Source organism: Microcaecilia unicolor, chromosome 5 (genome assembly GCF_901765095.1).
Source record: "Microcaecilia unicolor chromosome 5, aMicUni1.1, whole genome shotgun sequence".
Taxonomy (NCBI): domain Eukaryota; kingdom Metazoa; phylum Chordata; class Amphibia; order Gymnophiona; family Siphonopidae; genus Microcaecilia; species Microcaecilia unicolor.
In genome coordinates, this window is record NC_044035.1 from 156,191,152 (window position 1) to 156,206,698 (window position 15,547).

A 15,547-nucleotide genomic window follows, 5' to 3' on the forward strand; every position below is an offset into this window, starting at 1 on the left:
TTGTTTGAATTTGGTTAGGAGAGTAATTCGTACTGTTTCGGTGCTGTGGTTGGAGCGAAATCCTGATTGTGATTCGTGTAGTATTGAGAATTTGTTTAAGTAGTCGGTAAGTTGCTTGGTTACCATGCTTTCTAGCAGTTTGATTACCAGAGGGATAGATGCTACCGAGCGGTAGTTGGTGATTTCATTTGCTTTTTTCTTTGTATCTTTAGGTATTGGGGTGAGTAGTATGTTGCCTTTGTCCTTAGGAAAGAATCCATGTTGCAGCATGTAGTTTAGGTGTAATGTGAGGTCTGCTATGAAGCGTTGAGGGGCAGATTTTATTAAGTAGTTGGGGGCATGTGTCCAGTTTACAGTGAGTCTTGGCGAACCTATTAATCGCTTGGGTGACGATTTCATCAGTAAGGAGAGCGAAGTTTGTCCACATTCGGTCTGCTGGGTATTTATCAAGTTTGTCTGCAGATGGGGTGTCTGTGTTGGTTGTGGTAACCGATGTGGAATCTAGTAATTTGTTCACGAGCTGATATAGTTTGTTCGTGTCTTTGTAATCTGGCCCTATTTTGGTTTTGTAGTAAGACCTTGTGGTTTGTCTGATTGCATATTTGTATTTTCTTTGCATTTGTTTCCATGCATTGAGTGTGGGTTCGACTTTTATTTTTTTCCATGCTCGTGCAAGCCTCCTAGCTTGTGTATATAATGCCATTCATTCCTATCTTCTACCTACCCTTTCCTTTCTGAACAGGCTATATCCCAGTCATGGCAAATCAAAAGAAAAAAAGCAGATCAAAAAAGACAAAAAAATAGAACAGGAGGGTAACAGAAGAAGTGGTTTATTACAGGTTACCCGACGTGGCCACGTTTCGCCCTCAGGCTGCGTCAGGGGTAAAAAAACTACAAAATAAAAATACATAATGAGTAAAACATAAACTTCACCATTGTATATTTGATAATAAAACATATCTAAAAACACTATCACATCATATAAAATAAAAACAGATCAAACCTAAAAACATAATATCAAATCAATATCAGTTAAAAACATTCAGATTAAATATGCATGCAATAAAATAATAATTTTAATACAAGACATGATATCAACACAAAATATAATAATATCAACACTAAATGTATATCAATAGAACTGCATCGGACAAATAGGTGGAGATATACAACACTAAAATAACTAAATGACCATACATACTAAATATCACCTACCTAATAGGGGTAAAAAGCAAAGTGAACCCCTAAAAGTAGTCCTACAACCACCTAAAAATACAAAATGAAATAAATAAATAAAATCTCACAATGCTTGGCCTCAATTGCCGTCTTTTAAGCACATTCAATGATCTAAAAATATTGAAATTAATATTCACTTTGTTAAAAAGTGAGAATCAGTGGGTTTCCATGTTCTAATAGATAGCAACTCAAATCAATAGAAATTGATACAAAGTACCTAAAAACATCATACTGTTCTATGACAATCACATGTATCCTGATGATGATATCATTCAAAAGAACTCCACAGTGGCCATGAAAAAAACAAAAAACTGATTACAACTCACAGGCAATCCAGCACTCATTGCTGTTGTTTGAATGTACAAACATCAATTGAAATTGTGCTGCTGCCATTAGAAAAAACTTTGTCATGGATGTAGCAATACTGATTCAGAGGCGCTCAGCCAAACTCACAGGCAATCCAGTGCCTTATGTTGCTATTTAAATGGGTGGATATCCATACATAAACCCTAATGATTTTATCATTAAAAAGAATTTAGCAATCCCACTCAGCACAACTGGCATGTAATGCAGTGTTCTTTACTGACACTTGAATAGGTAGATATACAATCATCTGTTTCAATCACAACTGTGGCAACATCCTAAACCCCCTCTAAGTATTGAAACTAACAGCACTAAGCTGATCAGATTACACAAACTTCAATAAAACAGACATGGAGCAACAAGCAACTGGCTTAGAAAAAATAACTGACTTAGAATTTGCACTGACAAAACATATTTAAAGCAAGCCAAACTGTTTAAACAATAAACACCACCATCTAAATTCCATATGGAGTATCTTATATCTTACCTTACATAAGTACTTCCCAAGCTTACTCAGCAAACTTCACAATGCTATGTTGACTGGCAGCATTATAACAAACACTCTGATTAGTCCTTTAAATATCCCCTTTGAGAGTTCAAAGGTCAAAGAAAATTCTAGAACAAGAACCCACTAATCCAAATAAAAGTGTATATAAAATACTATGGACATCTCAAAAACAGATAAGTAAAAGTAAAAATGGAAAAAACAAAAAAAACTTTAAAACTTTAAGAAACAGAGATAATTATTTTTAAAAAATCTGTCATGTGACATTTCCAGGCAAAGGATATGGAACAAGCATTGGAGACATGTAGTAACATATACTGACCACCAGGTGGCTGATTTGGTCAAACATTGGATTGAGCAGTACATAATGGCAATCTGCTGGTAGTACTATAAAAACACTGAGAGATCAGTTTCTTGATTCAACCCAAAAGGTTTAACAGTCTTAAATCTATAAATCAAACGTTGTTCAGCTTGCAATAGCAATTTGTTCACATCTCCACCTCTCCAATTTGAATATATTCTTAAGAGAACTAAAAATCTTAACTGGTTAAAATCATGTTTAAATTCACACATGTGTGCCACTAAAGGTTTATCTAATACCTCTCTCTTTATTGCGCTTTTATGTTCTAAGATGCGCTTATTAAATGCTCTTATAGTTTTACCAATGTAAATAAGCCCGCATGGGCAAATTGCTGCATATATTACTTGTGAAGTCTTACAATTTGAGTAATGTTTCAACTGATATATTTCTCCTGTAACAGGGTGTTCAAAACATTTTGTTTTCAAATTGACTGGACAAACGGAACAATTTAAGCATGGGTAATGACCCCTTACTCTATCCTTATGAAGTGGGACTGGTAATGCTGATGGTGACAAAAAATCCTTCAAATTCTTATTTCTTTTGTATGCAATCATCAATTCTTTATTTGCAAAAGATGGAATGTTCTGGATCAATGGCCAATGAGATCTTAATATTTTAATGATATCAGAGGATAGATAATCATAATATAAAGTGCAAATAACCTTTTGGTCATTATGTTTTTAGATTTGATCTGTTTTTATTTTATATGATGTGATAGTGTTTTTAGATATGTTTTATTATCAAATATACAATGGTGAAGTTTATGTTTTACTCATTATGTATTTTTATTTTGTAGTTTTTTTACCCCTGACGCAGCCTGAGGGCGAAACGTGGCCACGTCGGGTAACTTGTAATAAACCACTTCTTCTGTTACCCTCCTGTTCTATTTTTTTGTCTTTTTTGATCTCCTTTTTTTCTTTTGATTTGCCATTTCTGTGGCAGATCTTTGCCTTTTTTTTGTTTATATCCCAGTCATGGCACCTATTTAACCATATCTCTGTAGCAGCAACAACATTTAAATCTGCCTGTACCATATGAGTTGAAAGTTCTGTGTGCATGAAAGAGGAGTGGGACTTGGGTATGATCATATGTAATGATCTTAAGGTGGCCAAACAAGTAGAAAAGGCAGTAGTGAAAACTAGGATGCTTGGGTGCATAGTGAGAGGAATGGCCAATAGGAAAAAAGAGGTGATGATGCCCCTGTATAAGACTCTGGTGAGACTGGAGATTGCTCTTTAAAAAATATACAAACGACATGTGTATTATTAGATAGGAGAACAATCCTTTGAAGGAGCACATTAAGAGGACCCACCAGTAAATACTGTTGGGATAATACACTGAGTAAAACACGAGTTATAAATATTGGAGTTTCATATAAAAGTTTATTGTTAATAGTTATGCAACTGCACAGTAATTATACATGTACACATTATAAATATAGGAGAAGACAAAAAGGAAGGGATAGGGGAGAGAAGTTTGGAAAACATTGATGATGGACGTTTCAGGTTTAGTAATGTGTACTAGACTTCGCTGTTATATGATTTATATTGACGGAGATGGAATTGTATACCATGTGACCTCATCAATAAAAAATTGTTGAAACATAAAAAATATATATATATACAAACAAGATGGAGTTGGTTCCGAGGGTGGATACTAAAATGGTCAGTGGTCTTCATCATAAAGTGTATGGGGACAGACTTAAAGATTTCAATATATATACCCTGGAAGAAAAGCGGGAGATAGGAGAGACATTTAAATACCTATGTGGCATAAATGCACAGCTGGCGATTCTCTTTCAATTGAAAGGAAGCTCTAGAATGAGGGGGCATAGGATGAAGGTGAAAGAGCATAGACTCAGAAATCACCTGAGGAAATACTTCTTCACAGAAATTGTGGTGAATTTGTGGAATGGCCTCCCCGTAGAAGTGGTGGAGACGAAAACAGTATCTTAATTCATGAGAGCTTGGGACAAGTACATAGGACCTCTAAGGGAGTGATGGGAAGAGTAGATGGCATGGATGGGCAGACTAGATAGGGCATATGGTCTTTATCTGATTACATTTGTACTTTACCAACTATACTATAAGCATTTGTACTCAATAGTCTTGGAGGTGAAAAACTGAGTATCCCCCTGTGAATACATTATGCAGTCCAGTTGTAGAAGTGTAAAGCTTTCCATTTCTGAGCCAGTTCCTTGAATTGTCCAGTGCTAAAGATTAAATGCTCTGTATTCTTATGCCAGACCCCTAAGCCATCTAATGGTGGAGAAGACAGATCAGTACATATGTGCTGACTACATGAATTATCTATTGTAGATGTATATTTGAGAGTAGAGCTTTGGCCATAAAGAAAAAAACCAAACAGTTTAGATTGTATTTTGCTTTTTATTTTTATACAATTGAATCCTGCAAATGTACAGTACTTCTGAATGAACACCCAAGGTTTATAAAATAATTAACCTCTAGCATGTTTCCCTAAGGTCTAATCCTGCATGTTTTACCCATATATTACCAGATGTATTTCAAGACAGAAGAATCTGCTCATTCTTTTAAATAATGTGCAGTGCCCCCAAATAAATAAAGTCAAAAATCTTAATTAAAAGGAAAATTGCAGAGATTCTAGTAGTTCAATAATTCACATACTAAAATGGACTCTCATCTTCAAAAGTTCATGCCTCAGTAAATTAATCTATAAGGTGCCATCAGCCTGTTTGTTATTTTGAACGTCTTTGCTATCCCATTTTTGATAGATTCTTGCAAAACCTCCTGCAGATGTTATGCTACTACTTCCAAAGATTTGATAGCCCATTCAAAATGTACTGAATACACCGAGCTGTAGAGGGCAAGCAATGGAGTTAAAGATTTCTATTATTTTTCCTTGGCTGTTGGAATCAGGATGTACTGTATTCTAGCAGTGAAAAACTCCTGCTGCACCAAATTCTGCCACCTGGAGAAGTCTGAATTCTAGTAGAAGACTTGGAGTCTTTGATTGCCCCAAAAGGCATTCATAATTTTTCATGATTATTCAGTGAGAGGTAATAACATACTGTAATAGGATAATATTCTATTGCAACTCATCAAAAACAGGAATTTGAAGCAATTACTTCAGGAAGTTAATTCACTGCCAAGGCCCAAGGGACAAAATAACATTTCCAGTTTCTTACTGAGCAAGATTCTACCTATCGGAAGCTAATTGTGATAAGGGTGGAAGGAGTGATATTTAACACACTATTAGTGATAACCATAGTAGCTAAATTGTATACAGTTGTGATAATAACCCTGAAGGTGAAAGTACAGTGATGGTAACAACATAGGAGATGACAATAAAAACAGTGGGAATGAGAAACAGAGAGTGAGCACAAGACTTTTAATACTCATGATGGATATAAACTATGGTGGTGATATCAGGAATGCTGATGATATCCATGGTTGTAAGAGAGCACAACAGTAAAAGCAGCATTGATGGTGGTAATTACTATAGTGGTGACATTAAGCACAGTGATAATAAAATATATGATGGTGACAATAGCCATAACAATGAGAGAAAACACTGTGGTGATAACTGTGATTGTGACAGTGAGCACAATGCTCACTGTCACAATCAGTGGTATTTTTTTTTTTGTAAACCGCTAGTGGTATTATTCATATGAGTCCTTTGAAATGAAAATGATCATCACCATGGGAGTGAAGGAGAACACAGTGGAACAGACTTTCAGCTAGTGCAGTGACCACATTAATTTAAGTGCCAGCACTTAAATTAATACATATATTCAGTGCTGCTATCCATATAAGTTATCTGTATACTGGCTGAGTATCACTGCTATCTGGATAATATTTTAGGACACCCTTGTCCTGTCCCCAAACCTAGCCCTTCCTTACATGGATAGTATTGGGCCACTCAGAATTTTGACCCAATATTATCCATATAAGCTTCTAAAATCTACAGATAGTGAAGTTACATATTCACTGGCTATCAGCGAGCATATAAGTTCTTTTGAATATCGAATCAAGTGTCTAACAACCATGGTGATGAGATTGATGAAAATAAAAGGAATTGTAAAGATAGGCTCTTCAGAGCTCTGAGAGAACAGTATAGTTGTTCCTTGATTTGTGAGTGAAATTCTTGGTCCAAAGAAAAGAATCAGCGAGCTCGAGGTGGTACTGGAGGGGGCATATGATCTTCATAGGTCTGAGGCCTAGAATGCAACAGAAAGTAAACATTAATCATAGTTAAATCTCCAACAAAAATAGCTTAAACTAACGACACTTCTCTCATGTTCACTCATCTAACCACGTTTAGTTACAGGTTTGAGAACATCATGCACATTGATTTTGGGAATCCTAAAAACCCAAACTGGCTGGGTGTACTCTGAGGACTAGTTGAGAACTACTGGACAAAGAATGGAATAGATTCCTATTCAAAGGTACTTGGAATAAATCTGAGAGAAGATCTAGATAACTGCTACTGTTTCCGTTCAATGCAAAATGTGAAACTGAAATGATTCAGCACAGACAGTAGCAGTACAAGCTTCCTTCACTCACTGAGGCAGGACAGAATAGGTACATCACACACTGTGTTATCACAGGACAGCCAACAGTAGTGCAAATGTAGCAAAGCCCTTATACAGCAGAGCCAGTGATGCTCCTCACTCACTAATGCCAGGTTCAGTTGTGGGGAGTCTGCAGTTTTTATTAGCTGAGGTCTGAGATACTGCAAAACTGATACTAAGGAGGTCATTTTAGAAGCATCTATTAAATATTAGCATTTACACGTATAGATTAGTTACACATGTAAACAGTGATTTCAGACAGTTGCTATTTACATTCAATGCTTTTCTATTTACCCAGCTGCCCGTTTTAGTTCCTCCCCTCAATATTTTATTAATTAAGTTGAAGCATCAGTTGACTAGATTTATCTGGAAAGGCAAGAAAGCATGCATAAGATGTAATAATTGCATCTAGGAAGGAAGGGCAGTTAGGTTGCCACTACTGGTGTGCCTGTTTACATGTACTTGTTTTATGGGACTGCAACTGGTGCAAAATGTAGCGACAAGACTAATCTTCACCGGATCTAAATTGGAAAGAGTTACCCCACTGTATATGGCAATGTATTGGCTCCCGGTGGAGGCAATTTATCTGACACTGTATGAAATTCACCAGAATACTAAAATCAATGGATGTTATTACCTAAACCTAGGAATAGGAGACTGGCCTTAAATTTATTGGATCTATCATTCCCTTCCCTCAAAGGCATCAGATTCAGATCATTTCATGCATTGACTTTACCTATCCGCAAAATATTGGAATGAGTTACCGATTCAGATAAGGACCATAACTCATTTTGGAACATTCAACAGTTGAAAGCCTATCTATTTGAAAGACGTTTTACAGAAAGTACAATAATCAACGATTACCAATACTTAGTTTATTAGATGATATTTGAGCCCCTTCTCCCTTTGTTGTAAATTTCACTATATAACTCTAATCCAAAGAAAAAAGCAACACTGGGCCTTCAGAACTAGGACAACAGGAGTACTTTATTGATCAATGACCCGACACGGTTAGTTCTCTATAGCAAAAAGGTTGAAAAACCGAAAAGGTTCCTTTTCGGTTTTTCAACCTTTTTGCTATAGAGAACTAATCCTTAATCGGAGTTAGCGCTTTTCAGCGCTTTCCGGCGCAACGACACAAGATTAACCAGAACACAGGAGAAATCACTTCTGCCGAAGCTAGCACTATCAGCGTTTTTTTCGCCATTACAAACGATCGCAGATAATTTTCCAGTGGCTTAAGGCAATCGTGCCTTGTCATCTGCACACTATTGCGTCAACATATCGACCCCTGAAGCAGGCGCCTTTGTTAGCGCCGAAACACGGCCCGTGTCGGGTCATTGATCAATAAAGTACTCCTGTTGTCCTAGTTCTGAAGGCCCAGTGTTGCTTTTTTCTTTGGATTTGTCTGTTTGTATACTGTAGTGCCCTCTCTGTCTGTACTATATAACTCTAAAGAATGTACTTCTTTTCTTGATGTAAGTCGCATTGAACTCTATCTGGGAATAGTTCTCCTGAGGACGCGAGAAAACTGCGAAACACAGCTAGTGTTGAGAACTAAGAGAGTGATGGAAAAATGAAAAGTGAATGTGAAGATTTAGAGGAGTCACAAACGCACTAATATCACTGTTTACTCTGGAAGGAAACGACATCACAGCCAACAAGGAAGAAGCCCTGCCCAAAGATAAGTACATTACCTCACATAACGGCATATGTAACAAAAGCAAGAAGAGTGGATTTAAGAACTGAAAAAGTATATAGGAGCCAATGAGATGGTAGGTAGGGAGGGCTACAGTGCAGTGATGTTGGGAAAGACATATTACTAAGAGCAATTTCATCCGGAGTAATATGCAAGTACTGAGCACTGTTATCACATTTAAAATACAAATTTTTTTTATATAATAATTTTAATCACATAACGAGTGAATTTCACAGCAAAGAAAAAAAGAACGGTTTCTGTTAGAACAAGTATTAAATTTTAACTGCCAGACCCTCGACCATTCTTCTAACTTTTGGAGATCCCTTCTTATTGTTTCTACTCCCTCCAGGGTATCCACTCTATTGGCTATCTTCGTGTCATCCTCAAAAAGGCAAACCTTTCCTTCCAACCCTTCAGCAATATCTCTCACAAATGTATTAAACAAAATGGGCCCCAGCACCGACCCCTGAGGAACCCCACTGCTCACCATCCTTTCCTTCGAGCGGATTCCATTTACCACCACCCTCTGCCACCCGTCAGTCAACCAGTTTTCTATCCAGCTCACCACTTTCAGTCCTAAGTTCAGCCCTTTCAGCTTATTCATGAGACTTCTGTGGGGGACTGTACCAAAGGCTTTGCTGAAATCCAAGTAGATTACATCTAGTGCATGGCCTTCATTCATTTCTTTTGTCACCCAGTCAAAGAAGTCAATGAGATTCGTTTGGCAGGATTTTCCTTTGGTAAAGCCATGTTGCCTTGGATCCTGTAACCCGTTGGCTTCTAGAAAGTTAAATATCCTTTCTTTCAGCAGCGACTCCCATTATTTTTCCTACCACCAACGTGAGATTTACCGGTCTGTAGTTTCCCCACTTCTTCCCTACCCTGTCTCCACTTTTGTGAAGAGGGACCACATCCGCTCATCTCCAATCTCGCAGAACGTCTCCCTTCTCTAAAAATCTATTTAAATAAATCTTTAAGAGGTCCCGCCAGGACTTCCCTGAGCTCCCTTGGTATCCTGGGATGTATCCCATCGGGCCCCATAGCTTTGTCCCTTCACATTCTCAATCTGTTTATAAACTCTTTCTTCCGTAAATGGCATAGTATCCACTCTATTCCCAGATATTCCCTCGGCAGCCAACTGTGTTCCTTCTCCAGGATTTTCCTCCATGAACACCGAAGAGAAATAAAGCGAACGTGCTGAACAATTATCTTCATCACTCTCCACATAGCCATTCTCATTATCTTTCAGTCTTGCAATTCCATTCCTATCTTTTCTTCTTTCTCCAATACATCTGAAAAAGGTCTTGTCACCTCTCTTTACATCTTTAGCCATTTTTTCCTTCCACTCGCGCTTTCACTAGTCGTATTTCCCTCTTCGCTTCTTTGAGTTTAATCCAATAATCTTTTCCGTGATCCTCTCGTGTGTTCTTTTGTATTTCTTGAAAAAAGCCTCTTTTGCTCTTATTTTTTCAGATTGTTATGATTCTGCCGGTTTGGCTGAAGGGGAGGGGGGACGTCTCTTCTGATTGGCTGCCAGGGGTTGTGCTGACTTCAGGGGATAGTACTTGAGCCTGCAGCTGAAGAGTTTCTCTGCTTTTGCGTTACTTACTTGGTGGTAACAGGAAAGCCTGATAGCTTTCTCTCAGAACGTGCTCCAGGTTCTGTCAGGGATCTGTGTTGTATATATTAGAGTATTCTTTTCCTTCCCTCTGGGTTAGCTGCTGCTGTGTGTGTGTGCGTAGCTCTGTAATCAGGGTCAGCTGTTTGTTTGTTTAGTGGGGGCTGGGCATTGCTCAGCCTCCGGGGCTCTGGGCTGAGTGAGAGCGTTCTCCTTTGTTTGTTTTAAGGATTTCTCTTCCCAGTGTCCCGGCCTGCTGACTCAGTGAGTTTAACCCTTTGTGTACTGTGTGTATTGTATTCCTGCCTCTGCCAGTGTGTTTGCTGGATGGGCCCCGCTCCCTCTCTGGAGGGGAAGCATTCTCTCTGATTGTTTGTTGATTTATGGCACTCTCTCTCTGCTGGCTCTACAAGCTTAACCCTTTGTGTTCTGTGTGCCTCTGTCTACAGTGGGTTTGAGGCAAAGGCTTTCTGCCTTCCTTTTGTGTCTGGTTCCTCTGGCTTCTGCCTGGGGCTCCTACCCTGGTGGGGGGGGGGATTGCTGTGTTAGTTCCCCTGTCCTGCGCTAGTCCGCTGGGTGGGCGTGGCCCGCTCTGGTCCTTTGTTTCCCCCTCTGCCCTATTGCTGGTGTTCAGCGCGTGTCTGGCATCTTGGGGCCCTCTGGGTTCTTTCACCCCTCCCTGTGTGTGATTGGGTTCCAGTTCAGCCATGAGGCTCGCACGAGTGGCTCTATGTGCGTGGGTTCTGGTTCGGCCGCGAGGCCCGCCTGTATGCCTATTTCCCTTCTTCCTGAGGGACTGTGGGGAGGGGTAGCTTAAGGGGTATTGTGTAGCTGGGGTGTGCGGTGGTGGGTCGGTCTCCCCTTGGCCTGGGTTGGCGCCCTGCTGTCCTCGGCCAGGGCCCAAGGGCTCACGACCAACCCAACAGATTACACAGATACTTGTTTAGAGAACCGTATAGGCTTCCTGCTTCTCTTGTTTTTGTTTATTTTCCTCGCATAAAGATCAGTTGCCATATTTATAGCAGCCTTTAGCTTGGACCACTGTTTTTCCACATCTCCTATGTCTTCCCGCGCCAAGAGCTCCTTCTTCAGGTATTCCCCCATTTTATCAAAATCAGTACTACTACTACTACTACTTATCATTTCTAAAGCGCTACTTGACGTACGCAGCGCTGTACACTTGAACATGAAGAGACTATAAGCTCTGTTGAGCAGGGACTATCTAATTAGGACAGACAAACAAGAGATAAGGGAATTAAAGTGAGGATGATAAAATAAGGTTCCTGAACAAGTGAATAAGGGTTAGGAGTTAAAAGCAGCATCAAAAAGGTGGGCTTTTAACTTAGATTTGAAGACGGCCAGAGATGGCACATGACGTACCGGCTGAGCAAGTCTATTCCAGGCAATATGGTGCAGCAAGATAAAAGGAACGGAGTCTGGAGTTAGCAGTGGAGGAGAAGGGTGCAGATAAGAGAGATTTACCTAGTGAATGGAGTTACCGGGGAGGAATGTAGGGAGAGATGAGAGTGGAGAGGTACTGAGGAGCTGCAGGGTGAATGCATTTATAGGTCAATAAGAGGAGTTTGAACTGTATGTGGAAACGGATAGGAAGCCAGTGAAGTGACTTGAGGAGAGGGCTAATATGAGTATAACGACACTGGCGGAATATTAGTCGTGCAGCAGAATTTTGAACAGATTGAAGAGGAGAGAGATGGCTAAGTGGGAGACCTGTAAGAAGCAAGTTGCAGTAGTCTAAGCGAGAGGTGATAAGAGTGTGGATGAGGGTTCTGGTAGTGTGCGTCTGAAATCTAGTACTTTGAGTTTTGTGTCCTTTTGGGTTGCTTGATGATTCCAGTAGGAGAAATCCCAGGATTGGAGAAAGTCCACACAGTCACACGTGTTGGAGGATGAATAATTTTCAAGATGCAGATTAATATCACCCAGAATAAGTATATTGGGGCTGGCCAAACATGCGCTGGAAACAAAATCTGCAAAAATAGGCTGTACCTCTTTCCAGTCGCTAGGCGGTCTATATAACAGGATGCAGGTCAGGTGACCAAATAAGGTTTTATTGAGGATTCTGATAGAAGCGATTTCAAGATGCGGTGAAATGGAGTCTGCAATTGGTTCTACTACGAAGGTGGAACGATAAATTAGGGCAATACCTCCACCTCTCCTCCCAGACCGCGGCCAGTGGATGAGTTTATAGCCTGAGGGGCATAAGTCAAGTAAAACAGGATCAGTTTGTTTAGGGATCCAGGTTTCTGAGATGAAGACCAAGTCAAAGTTATCTGACGCAATCCAGTCTGTGATGATTGCAGTTTTATTGACCACAGATCTGGCATTAACATAGCCCACTAGGATGGTAGAATAGGAGGCCTGCGAAGGATAGATTTTGACAAGCTGATGGCCCTTGGCAGGTATGCTATTGAAATGGTAGTTTTTGCCATGGAATAGATGTTTGACACTATGCATGGAACATCTACTTGGTAACCTGTATGGATTATGAATAATGGGAATAAGATTGTTGTCAGTTGTGGAGACGGAAAGTGAGAAGTAAAATAAATGTTACACATTTGGAGACATTATCCCCAGTAACTTTCAATCCTTACCTGTGCTAGAGAGGTTGAAGGCTCCATATTCCTATATAAGTTCTATAGACCATCTAGGCCTAGGTGTAAAATCTGTCACCAGTTGTAATAATCTTGTAACATCATAGAATTTTTTTTCTCTTTTTTCCCATCTAGTTTTCATCAGGAAGTTATTCTGCCTGACAATTTTGGTTTCCTTGCATTGGACTGTGATCAGATTCCAATTGTTTTGATCTTTTATATATAGACTAAGTATTGGAATGATTTGATATGCCATTTCAGAATGCATGGCTTTCTTTCCTTTACTTCTTAGGAACCTGCAAGTTTTATTTTAGCAGCTACTCCAGTTTATAAAAGATCAAGCAGTGACATGGACACTGGTCTCTTGCTGCAAAACTGCCAAGGGAGCCCAATTTTTGAGAGGAAGATATTAGTACATGACCCCAGCCCCGCCCCACTGTACATTATGGCTCTACCCCCCTGACACACCTCAATCCCATGACCATTCCAGAAAATATCTTATTTACACCAGTAACAGCAGGCATGGGTAAGAGAAAGTGTTTCAGTGCACTCTGTTACTCTGCTATCCAGCATCTATTCTCCCAAGGTGTAACCATGAGGGGTCCTTGGAAGGGGGGGCCCCCCAACTTTGGACTTAAGCCCCCTCTGGATCAGGAATTGATGTCAGAGGGGGCAACGGACAAGCAGAGAACACTGCTGTCCCATGCCTGCTTCTTCTCGGTTTGCCATCACCACTGCTTGTCAGGAGAAGCAGCAGCAATGGTGGCAATGCAGCAATGGCAGTGGCTCAGTAGGAGAATTTCCTGCTTTAGCAAGAGATGACCCACCAAAGCAGGAGTCTCCTGTTGAAAGCAGGAGACTTGTCATGTCTGTTGCGGGGCTGTCCATAGCACTCAACAATAGGCCAAGCATCTTCAAACAATATAGGTTCTAGCTTGAGTATCATTTTAACAGATGTTAATTGAGTCTTTACCTGGTGGGAACTCGAGGAGGGATCCTGGGAGGCTGGAGAGGAGGTCTCTTTTCTCCTCGTCGTGGCAACAGACTATTACGTTTGTCTGCTATTTCATTATCCTTCAAAGAAAAAGATAAAAAGGTGACTCCCTGACAGAATCTCAGCACACTGATTCTTCTACATTATAATCAAGATGCTCAGTTTCCTACAACAGATCAATGATAAGTTCTTTGATATAGAGAATTCTGCAACACCTTGCAAATGGATGTAAATTAAAATCTGAAAACAAGTAGAGCTGCAGGGGTGTGATTGAGGGGGTCTGGTGTATGTGGGCAGCTGAATGCAGTTGGAGTGAGAGCTGGGCACCCTGGCTTGACTTCGAACTCCCCTGTGACACTGTAGTGATTGTTGGTTAAAATAATTGAGTGGGTAGTGAATGTGATGTATATCATGGAATGTCTGTGGTATTGGTTCACCAGTCAATAGATGCAAAATTTTGCAAGCTTTGAAAGGCATACAGTAAGCATTGGCTTTTTGTAAGAGATTTGCTTAGATAGCATGAAGCATCAAAAGCTTAGGAGAAGGTGGGTAGCAACAGTGGCTTCTAGATCTCACAAGACTAGAGTAGCTATCCTGGTCTCTAAAACTATTAATCTTGAGCCATTGAAGATAACTGAAGACCCTGGAGGGAGATACCTGTTTGTCCCATGCCAAGATGGCATATATATGTTGTAATACTAAGTTATGTATGTTCTTCTGTTCATTATTTATATTTTACATATTAATATTTGATATGGTTTCAAAGTGATTTCTTTAGTCTTATGATTTATATTAATATGTTTTTGACAGTTATTTTGCAAACCCCTGACGCAGCCCTTGAGAGGGCAAAACATGGCTCTGCTGGGCTTTTAAGTATTTATTTATTGTTTTAGTGATGATTACATTGGACTTCTTTTGAACTTTTATCCTTACGATCTGCTCTGTTTTTCTCCGTGCTGATCTTGGAGATTGTTTGCCTATTTGTTTTCTGGGACTAGTAATTCCATGGACTTGGCCTTTTTTTTTTTTAAATACTTTCATTCCACTCATTCTGAGGGTACTGCACAAGTTTCAAAGAGCCATTGTGCAAAGATACTAATAATGCCCTACTGACCTCAATAGAACTAGTTCCCTCTTCTCTAGAATCTAGCAGTTCTGCCTCTGTGAAAATTACATCACGTCCCAAAGCTAATCAGATAGCAGGAAGGCCAGCTTCTTCATCCAGACCTCAAGTCTCTGGCACTGACAGCCTTGAAACTGAGCAATCTTTAGCATCTGTGTTTGGTGTTCGTAGCCCAACAGAACATCTTGATAGATTCTTGGATGCTTTCAAGTGGAAGAGATTCACAGTATGGTGCTCTACTAATGGCCATGGCCTTATTACACATCCCCCTACAATGATTTTACAGTTTATATATAACTTGTGTCATCATGGTCTTCAAACCTCTTCTATCACACATATAACTGCATTCTCCAGTGAATAGCCTTACAGTTTCACAACGTACCTGATCATCCATTTCATGTAAAGCCTCTACTACAGAAGTGCCCTATGCAGTGGGACTTAGTCTCCTTATGAGCCTCTAGAATAAGCATCTCTCGTTCCTTAC

The 15,547-nt window shown here is 39.8% G+C and overlaps 1 protein-coding gene across 3 annotated transcripts in view; it reads right to left on the reverse strand.

Annotated features, from left to right (window-relative positions):
- Positions 1-6,077: 6,077 nt before the first annotated feature.
- The window catches only part of PIK3AP1 (phosphoinositide-3-kinase adaptor protein 1), a 228,723-nt gene continuing 219,253 nt past the window's right edge, over positions 6,078-15,547 (reverse strand). For all 3 annotated transcript variants that reach the window (XM_030203478.1, XM_030203476.1, XM_030203475.1), the window contains 2 exons: positions 13,920-14,020; positions 6,078-6,663 (listed from right to left, as the gene is read on the reverse strand). In XM_030203478.1, the coding sequence (XP_030059338.1) occupies positions 6,609-6,663; positions 13,920-14,020 (156 nt within the window). In that variant the 3' untranslated portion in view covers positions 6,078-6,608. The remainder of the gene's footprint in view (positions 6,664-13,919; positions 14,021-15,547) is intronic.